General features: G+C 32.1%; 1 protein-coding gene across 1 annotated transcript in view; it reads right to left on the minus strand.

The window, feature by feature from the left end:
* Nucleotides 1-7,566, minus strand: part of LOC140442844 (uncharacterized) — a 28,685-nt gene extending 21,119 nt beyond the window's left edge. Inside the window, exons 1-2 of the mRNA XM_072533809.1 lie at nt 7,298-7,566; nt 3,052-3,229 (exon numbers count right to left, since the gene is read on the minus strand). Coding sequence (XP_072389910.1) covers nt 3,052-3,229; nt 7,298-7,448 — 329 coding nt within the window. The 5' untranslated portion in view covers nt 7,449-7,566. The remainder of the gene's footprint in view (nt 1-3,051; nt 3,230-7,297) is intronic.
* Between the last annotated feature and the right edge of the window lie 3,474 nt (nt 7,567-11,040).

Here is an 11,040-nt window from a genome sequence, read left to right on the forward strand (position 1 = left end):
AACTAACTTAGGTGAGATTTAATGTAAAATCTCTGAAAAACAAGAGCACGAAAATCTTCTACCAAAGATGAATAAAGGAAAAGACAGCGTTAAAGAATCTTGGGCAAACCTAAAAGCTAATATTAGAAGTAGTCCCATAGAGACAATTGAACCACAAAAGACCAAAAAACAATAAACCGTGGTTTACACATGAAGTAAATCTAGCAGCTAAGGAAAAAGGAGATACTTACAAAATATAAATGAGCAACAAACAACTGGAGACATACAAAATTACAAACATAGTGAACTGTGATACAAGGAAACTAAAGCAAGTATACTGAAAAAGATTTTTAATAGAAATGGAGCATGACATGTATGGATGTCAAAAGAAGGTATGAGGAGAATCATACAAACTATATAAAATCTTAAACCCGGACAGAACACTTCAATATTCTGTACAATATCAATATATACACTGAAGAACAAGACCAAAGTAACGGAGATATTGAAGAAAATATTGACATTGATGAAGATATTAGTAGTGAAGAGGTACAAATAGCAATCAAGAAAATGAGAAACAGACAATTGGAAGGAACTGATGGTATCAATAATGAGCTTATTAAGTATGCTAGCCTAGAAATCGTCACAGAATTGACCAAGATATTTGAAAAACTGATAACATAATAGTACCATACCAGAGGAATGGCAAACAAGCATAAAAACACTCATATACAACAAAGGACTAAAATCTGACCCACATAATTACAGAGGAATAACCCTGCTAAAGTCTACATCAAAATTGTTAACCAAAGTCTTGTCAAAGAAGTTAATTAACACCGTGGGCATTTCAAAAGAACATCAAGGATTCAGGAGTAATATATCTACAACTGACGCGGTCTTTATACTACGGCAACTAGTAGAGAAGTCCATAGACTTCACATAGTAACTTTTCTAGAATCTGCCTATGTACTTGAATTTGATGAAGTTGACTTTCCAGCAGTAAATCCGCCTTGATATTGACAAACACTATCCTTTGTAAAATGTCTTTCAAACAATACATTGCCGAAGATTTTATACGCAGATCCTAACAGAGTAATGCCTCTATAGTTCTTACACTCCAGTTGATCACCCTTTTTATAAAACGGACATATTTTTCCCTTAAGCCACTCTTCTGGTACTAATTTATTCTGCCATATAAGCACTATTAGTTGATGGATTGCTGCAAAAAGTTGATCACCATCTTTTTTATACATTTCCGAACAGATTTCATCGATTCCTGGGGCTTTATTGTCTTTGGAGTTTTAGAATGGCATTTTACACTTGGGCGTTGTGCCCATCTGTTAAGAACTGAGTTTTTATCATGTAGAATTTCACTGTTAGTGTCTTTACACTATTACATTTTTTTAAATATATAACTCTAAAATATTTAAATTATGATACTCCTTCATTTTTCCAAAGCATTATCTATACCTAAACTCATCACTTTTCGAAATATTTTTAGTTTTCTTCAAATTTCGAGAATATAGAGAAAAGGTCCAAGTTCTAAGATTTATTGGATTGGCCACCATTTAGTGCGGATTTAAATCGAATAGAGCACATTTGGGACCAGCTAAAACGCCGTATACGACAAAGGAATTTCGTTCTAAATACGATAGAGCAGCTTCGGCTTGCTACACAGGATGAGTGGAATGCAGTTCTCCAAGGATATGTCCAAAATTTACTTACAAGCATGCCGAGAAGGATGCAAGCATTAATATAGAGCTAGAAGGGAACACTCGTTACTAAACATGCACTTTTTTCAGTTAAAAAGAATTGTTTAAGCAATTTGAATAGCATTCAATTTATATTAAAATAATCTTATTTATCTAACATTAAGCATTATTTTTTCGCAATTTTCTCGGCATTTATTTAAAAAAAAAATTAGAAAATTTCAAAATATTGAATATTTTTGTCCAAGAGAGTAGTTTTAATGTACCAAATTAAATTTTTTTTAATATAAATGCAATAATAAACGCATTTCCTATTATAGCTAATTTTTCACCGAACCACTATATCAAAGTGTTATAAATGGAAAATTCAGATACGATCAACGCCATATGAATCCAAATGATTTTTGAAAAAGCTATCAACAATTAATTTTTCTTGTACCGTTTTCCATAACATAATTTTTTCAACAATATTTATTAAAAGAAAAAAAGAATTGGGAAATAGTTAAAATTTTTAAGTCAATATTATCAAAAGCTTCTCTTATGCTATTCTATCATCTTTTGTTGTTGGAGGCGTCTGGTACACAAGGTGTTTTATATAGCACCATATAAAAAAATCAATTTTTGACAATTCCCATGATCCCCAATAGTCGAATATTAAGTGAAACATTTACAGTATTAATGGCAAATGATTATTCATTTACATTTACAGTAGTAATGGCAAATGGTTATTCAGAAAATCCAGATACACAGCACCATTCACACGGCCCTCAAAACAATGTGGGCCAATCAATCAAACAATATCACCCCAAACATTTATAATAGACCACCTAGGTTAACTGTGACTGTTAATAAAGTTGGGATTGCTTGATACATAGTAATGAAAATGATGCCGATTCACCGTTCCAGTTTTTTTGAAATGTAGCCTCATCTCCAATAAACATATAATCGAAAAAAAATGCTTACTATGCACTTGCTCCTGAGACCATTGACAAAAGCTAATCTGCGACGATAATCATCAACTGTCAATTCTTTGTATGCCTCTTTGTATGCATGCGGTAGGAATACATTGTATTTTTATGAAGAATTTTTGCAGCCGAAGTTTTTTATCATATTTTACTAATAAAGCTACAATAAAATGTTCAAAATTCCAAATTCTTGGATATTCAAGAATATTTAGAAAATAATCATATAAAAATATTTCTAAAAATGTGTAGTCCTGGCATTATCAAACAATTTCTTAATTTTGTATATAATATTAAAAAACAAATACCGTAAAAGCATTACTACATCCCAACATTAAGTAAATAAATTAAATTTTGCTGGTAAAAGCAACTTAATGAATAAATTATTTTAAATTACATACTTAGCATTAAATACTAGCCACCAGCCAAATTTCACTAACTGGCACAAGATAATTGAACACACAAACGTTATTAAATTCCACAATACCAGTAATCCTCCAAAATTTTTTAGTTTTATTATTACATCGTTAGTTTTTTCTAATCTTTCCATGAAGAGTGTTTCGTAAAGTAGATCATAATCTAAAAAAAAGAATAATTTATTCAAACAGTAAAAAACCGTTTTTGTTTAAGAAAGAAAAGTTTTTAATTTGTTTATGGTTCTCATATTATTCTCGAAATGAATATAAAATAATCCAAAAAACTTTCAGTATTTTTTGACCATAGCTTTATATTTTTTTTGTTATTTAGAATATGTCAAAAAAATTTTGGTAATAAACGTTTTTCATTGAGATATTTCAACACGATATCTTTGTACTCTCTTTATGGACAGAGTGGAGGTTACCCAGAAAACGGCACTAGTTTCAGGCTTTAGTCGGATAGAGGTATCTTAGTCGGGGTTCTTTGCAGCTCAAATACAAGAGATAGAAGAGTGAGGTCCGGAAGAGAAAGAGAAGAGAATTTTGGGGACCACCCTATCTGTGGATAGGGAATAGAGAAAGGTAACAGACACGAGGGAAATAAGAAAAGACAACGAGAATAATACGAAAAAGATAAGGTATACTGTAGCAAAACAAATATAGAGAGGAGAGTATTTATATTTCGCGGTAATCACCAATTATTACAACACATATACATGCATAAAGATAAAATAATAAAATAGGTACCTGAAACAGATATTACTTACAATCGAAATGATTAATTTGAAAATTTGGTGAAAGAAAAAATAAGCAAATATCTGATTTTAAAAAAGTTATATTAATAAGATTGATATAAGGTTGAATGCTCGAATAAATGAATTTTGATAAAATAAAAGGCAGATATCGAGCACAGTTTAATAATTAAATCTTGCCCAAGTACTTTCGCTTCCTAGAGCATCTTCAAGGGCATTTCGTCCTATCCAACAATCTGTTGAGAATGTCATAAACATAAAATTGTACATTACACTACACCACACAAGGACAAACAGTTTAAAATTTAAAAAATAGGCGAAGCTACATGGTGGTTGGTATCAGGAGAGAGAAATTCTCATCATTCTATCTCCTACACTAAGTTGATTTGTTCAAACCATAATAAAATATTGGTAGATTGGTACAGAAAATATATGGCCTCTGGGAGCAATTTAAACTATATAGCTTACCATAAACATAAAATATCAAATTTAAAACTTGGTTAAGCAAATGAAATGTAGCGTCGTAAACATTGAAAAATATATAGCACTATACAAAACCATTCTTCTATTAATACTACTGCTGTGAATCAGGAAAGTAATACTGCAGTCATCACACACATTTCTCATAAATACTACACATTGCCATATATTATAAAGGATATCTCACCAAAACTGACATGGACATTTAACTCTGTTGGTGACTTTAAGTTTCCAAATATAACAGTTCTAGCAATTAATTTAGTTTTAAATCCGTAAAATAGTTTCGAAACACAATTCAGATAACTGCCTTAATCTGAACCTTCTATAAATGCAAGGTATAACAGACGCTGATAAAGATGTTAATATTAATATTCTTTATTAAAGCGAAATACGTATCAACAGATACATAGACTATTTTTGCGTGAAAGGAAATCTTGACTGTCTTTAATTTTATTTTTAATTTAGTTTTCTTTAAACTCAAAGACAAATCCTTAAAGAACAATATACCAAATAAAGTCTACAGTATCACTAGCACAAATTGTAAACTGCAACACATTGACAACTCATCAAGACGATTAAGAGTATAAACATTGCATCTGGGCTACATAATTCGAAACGATAAATACTCTCTTCTGTACGTCATCATGCAAGGAAGAGTAGAGGGAAAAAAAGGCTTGGGAAGAAAAAAGAAATATTGGCTGAGGAATATCAGAGATTGGACTAACCTCGGTGTTAAACAGATATTTCACGTTACAAAAAATAGAGAAGCGTTTAAAGAAGTAATCGCCAACCTTCGTTAGAAGACGGTACAATGAGAAGAAGATTATGTCTGACAGGAGTGATTCGAGGAAATATCCAGTTAGGTGTACTTTAGCTATCTACGTAAACCAAAACAATCACAGGGTTGTACAAAAGCCACGGTTTTAGCAATAAAAAACAATTACTTTCAGATATTGTATCTTGACATGACTTTTGTCTCCTAAACAGTGAAAATAATATATAAAATAATATATTTAAGGCGCCTTAAAACATATAGTTTCAGTGATGAAACAATACAAAGTGAATATCCTTTAAACAAGTAAGTACAAAAGTAATGAGAAAATAACAATTAAAGAATACACTTAATAGTAGGTATTTAAGGTGCTTCAAATATATCAATAGGCTTTGAAAAGTTTTATCTTAGCCTACCTTCTGAAGTTACAATCTCAAAACTTTTATTGTTGTGAAACGCCGTTTTCGTCAGTTTTAAATTGAGTTTTCTCATAAATGGTTGCTTTAAAGCACATCTCTTCTACTTTACTTTCTTCGGGAAATATGTTTTGAGCAACACAAGCGTAATATCTATATGTTACAGTTTTTCTTTTACCCACACGAAACTTAACAAGTAAATAGTCTCCTACAGCAACTGCACCAACAGCATATATTGCAGTTTCTTCTTGCATATTGATTTGTATGTCATATAAACTATCACCACTTTCTATCCAGTTTTCAGAATTTTTAGAATCAGATGTTATTTGTTCTATTCTTAATTTGATCTAATTTCTTTTTCTCTTAGAAAATTTCTATTTTCTTTTTCTTTAAGTTTTTTAGTCTTCTTATCTTGTTTTTTCTTATGATAGTTTTGCCATGCTTCTAAAGTAACAACTGATGGTAGTTTCTACTTACTTTTGTTTTTTTTTTGCTGTTTTTGGGAGTCAGATTTGGCCAGAATTACGCTCTTCTAGGGGCGATGGTGCATCTAAAGGAAAGGTACTGTTTGAAACAGTTTCTCCAGCCTTAATTTCAGTGGTTATTAGTTTTTTCGGACTACACAACTGATAATCAGGATTTCTTGAAGTTTCTGGTTTGCGTAATCTGTTTTACTGAATATGTTTATAGGTCGGTTTTCAGAATTTCATGAATGACTTCTAAAAAGTTCTAGCATCCATTGTACCAAAATGTTTTTTTCCTCATTTGTTGAGGTTGGAGAAGGATTCACAGTAAAAATCTCAGAATATTTTTCTTTTACTTTATACAGCAAAATTATACGAGGTATTTTAAATTCTTTTGAAGCAGCAGCATATGAGCTTCCTCCTCGAACAGTTAGAAGCGCTGCAGCCATTTGATCCTGAGTATTTTTTTGGAACCATTGTCAGTTAGTAAATACTGTAATGAAAAGAAATCCAGTTATGAACATGTAGTATTCTATGATTGACACCTTCTGTCAATGACTGAAACAATTTGTTTGTAAGAAATAAATATCATAGCGTCAGCATCGCATTTGCATGGCAAATTATATGAAAGTTTTCCTCTAAAGTCATAGTTGGACTAAGGTGTCAGTAATTGGACAGACAAAGTAATTGACAGGCCTCCATTCAGCTCTTGTATCAAATTTAACATTTCCTATTTTGATTATTTTATTCTACAACATTTTGTGATCTCAAGAACATCAAAAAAAGATTTACAATTTTAAATATTAAGACAGCTATAAAATATTTTTTAATACAATTAACTTAATACGTTATGGTATTCAAACTTTGTGCAGTGTTGTCACATTCATCAATAAACTTGGTAATAAAGTAAATTAACGAAATCTTTAAAGTGTCGAACAATCATAGATGACTTATCAACAAAATAACATATGTGATTCGGACATATACAAAGAATAGGTGGACAACAAATACCAAAGGAAATAGCAACCAGAAGGTAAGAGAAAATAAAGTAGACCGAGAACAAGTTGGAGAGAGGGAATAGACATAGAGACAAGAGAAAGAAACTTGGAAGAGGACCTAAGAAACGACCGGACGAAGTGGCGATTGGAAGTTAGAAAATGACGGAGAAGGAAGATTGAGATGTAGTAGTAGAAAAAAATTAACAAAAAATAAACAGAATTTCAGGGAAAACATAAGATATGTCTGTGACATATCTTATGTGGTCATGGTTGATCTGCTGTTATCAGACTTTTATATTATGTTCTTTATAATGATAATATAAATAAATATGATTTTTAAATATCTTACCTTCGACATTGTAGAGATATCCACGTGAATTTCCTCCTAGTATATCTGTTGTACATAACAAAAACCAAAACAATAGACCAAATGCAATGAGCGATTTCCAATGGATGAAAGTTGTATATCTCTTCATTTTAGTCCTTTGTTTTAACGACATTAAGAAGTAATGAGTTGATGGAAATTTCTGAGAGTTCTTGTGAAAAAATTCCCTCCATACAAAATTGGTCACAAAAATTCTTCTGACATTTTTGACATTTATTTAAAGTCACAGACTTGATTAGGTACAATACAGTCATTATAATTTTTGATAACGTGTCAATATAATTAGGATTTATAGACCAGGGCGGATCTGTTTTGAGATGGATGGAAGGCAGTAGTTCGGTAATTTCAGTAATAATAATTGACCTATCCTCCTTCTCAAATAGGTCGAGAACATCAATAAAAAATTAAAATATTTAAATATTATTAGAAACTACTAAATACTGCTGGTTAATAATGTTTTCATTGCAATAAATACAAAAAAGAGGACGAAAAAAGCCTTTTTTTTATTCATTGTTTTACATTGCACTTAAGACCCTCATAATTCGTCTGCAAAATTTTTATATATAATAAAATAGCCCTCCAAATTTCAGTGCAATCGATTTAGTAGATTTCGCTTAACCACTTAACGTACTCACCCGAGTTAACTCGGTATTAAACTAAGTTTCTATTTTCGCAAACCGAGTTAACTCGTGCTTAAAATATTTGTACGATATATAATGCGCCTACGCATTTTAACTCGTCTAGCGCTAAAAACGGTTCCCCCTACTTGTTTTCTCGTTTCTAATTTTAAACTTCCTACGATCGACCGCCGGCTGTAATGTTTTTCAGTTTTTAATATTTTTATAGTTTTTAAATTTTGTTATCCACTACAAAATGAGTAGTGATGAGTATTTATTAAGTTCAGATGTACCTGATGTCGAAGCTAATATGGACGAAAGTGGTTCAGATACAAGTATCGAACTTGCTTCAAAAAATTCTTTAACTTCAGATGACACTGTGAGCATGACTATGATACGAACATGGTGCAAGTTACAACCAAATACTCCTGTTCCTAAATCACGTTGGATGTAGTGGATACACTGACGATGCACTTAGGGAAATGTGACAAGAAGCTCTTAAAACTGCAAGTCCAGAAATATGGGCTAAAACTGTAAATAAATGTGAAAAATTAATAGAAGAGTGGTGGATCAAATATATAAATACAAATATTTCATACTTACAGCATTTTCTTTCAAATTTGAGGACAAATACCTGAGAATATCTTGGTCTCCCAAAAACTCGGACATACCAAAGTAACATAAACTGGGCGTATATATTTCGTCGGTGTCGGCTTCAGACTTTATCGAAGTATCTACTTTTTTTTCTCCTTCCTGTAATTAGTTTGGAAGGCATTTATTTTTTTAACAACTGCATCACGATCTGCTTTTGGATCGATTTCCTTCACTTTTTGTATCAGTTTTCTATATGCCGTCTCTCTTTTTCCCCTATCGTGGTACCGTAAAACGGGGTCAATAGAAACAGTTTTGAGATTTTCAGGCTTTGTAGTTAAGTTGCTATTTATCTAATCAGCCACGAAAAATATACAAAATGACTGTCACGGCTAATAGATTTAAAGGCCTAATGAGCACATTTGAAAAAGTATTCCAATTAAAAAAAAATTAAAAAAAAGTAGTGTTTTTCTATTCACCTTCCAAACGGGGTGAAAGGAAACGATGCTTTGTTTTGCATTAGTTTGGCTTATATACCATTTCGGAGGTCAATAGAGATCTTTAAAAATATATTAGTAATATGTGCAATTAATTTTCTTAGTAAAAAAAAATAAACATACAAATTTGGAATTTATATCGTTTATTAAGTATGAAAATATAAAAAAATATACAACTTTCTTACTTTAGGGAACACAAAAGACCCTGTTGCGTTGCATTAATTCTCTCAGCATAACTTTTGTATTGCATTAGTTAAGATCATTTTGGTTGATGGGAAATTTAAGAATCTCCCTATTTGAACTGCTTGGCAGCTCAGAGTTATCAGATGGATGAATTTGATCAACAACTTGGTGAAAAGAGAAATAGCAAACGACTGGTTTCGTGGGAAATCCATAAATAAACCCTGGGGCTTGCTTGGTTTGGCGATGCCTCAAAAAAGTTCCGTAAATGTCATCGTTTTCAACAATGATTTTCAACACTTTTCCAATATAATACTTTAATCTTCCGTTTTTCCTAAAACCGGTTGAAAACGCAACCAGCAGCCAATCTGATAGTTGAATAGATTCTTTCGAAACGGCATAACCCTGTTTAAAAATTCTACCTTTGTAGGAAATACTAGGAACAGGGATACTTGTCTGTCTACGTTTTTGTCTCCTCATCATCTGATTCGACCTCCCCTTCACTTCTGTTAACGACCTCTTCATCTTCACTCGATTCATTATCTTCTATATGTTTGTCGTTATGCGTATCTGAATCAGCTGTTTGTCTTCACTTCCTTCTTCTCTAAAGTCTGTTCCAGTTACACTTTTACCAGCTACTACGGCGACTTTTCTCTTTCGTCGTTGTGTAGGAATATCAGAATATCTCATGGATTTCAGCATATTAACCACTACATTGCTAACATGTTCTTCAATTTTTTGAACATTTGTAGTGTTGGCACTAGGGAGTCGGTTTATGACTTGATCACGGTCTAACGGGTATATCCCCCATTTTCTAAAACCAGACTTAATGCTTCCTTGGTTTGGTCTGATGCTGTCCATCAGCTCTCTAACAAAATGAGGAAAGCGAGCTTTGGGTATGGTAACTGCCCCTCTTCCTTCACCCATTTTCCACTTTTCAAGAATTTTTCGCCATGCTTCTTTTAAAGGGCAAAAAAAAGCCACATCAAGGGGCACATAGCTTCTAGTTCTGCACTCAGGTGATCAAAATACACATTTAAAGTCTGGGGTGAAACCGCTGCTTATGATGGTTTAATTTTTTTTTGAAAAAGCCGTGTTCGTAGTCGTGTCTTATGTCGCTTCAAAAACCCATGTACAAAATCTTTTCCCGGTAAGTTGTTGTTAAACTTAGGTACATTTTTACCCCGGCTATCTAGGTATGTTTTTACCATTACTCTAAGATCGTGTTTATCTAAGGGATAGCTCCAATCAGCACAGGTTATCAATTGTTTCAGTATAACTTCCTCTTCCAACTTTGTTAGTGTAGTTTGTCCTCCAGGTGTTTTTAAGTTAGCGTTTTTGTGGTGCCTATGGATTACTATATAGCACTGAATAGTTAATTTCATGTACTTTGCTTGCCTCCCTATAGGACATTCCATTTCTTATGTCGTTTAAGGCCCTTTCAAAAGCCCCACGATAGGTTTTTTTGTAAAACTTGGACCTTGGATTATGTACATAGTCTCGTGGCATGGTTAATCTGAAAGTAAAATAAAAATTACTGGAGAAAAAAAGAAGCAAAATAAAAAATACTGGGAAAAAAAAAAGAAAGCTGGTGAGTGGAAACACAACAGTGGGAGAAAAGAAATGGCGGGTGATTAGAAACTGCGGGTCAATAGTCAGAATTTAGGTTAGATGTTTACAAAACAACATTCAAATTAAATTACTGGTAAGTTATGATAAATTTGTCAAGTATTTATGTTAAGTATACACCCTAAGCTATATTATGAGTAATTATCTATTTATTTAATTGATTTTTTCTTACCTTGTTACAAAAAGTTAATAA

The sequence above is a fragment of the Diabrotica undecimpunctata genome, chromosome 6 (genome assembly GCF_040954645.1).
Source record: "Diabrotica undecimpunctata isolate CICGRU chromosome 6, icDiaUnde3, whole genome shotgun sequence".
Taxonomy (NCBI): Eukaryota; Metazoa; Arthropoda; class Insecta; order Coleoptera; family Chrysomelidae; genus Diabrotica; species Diabrotica undecimpunctata.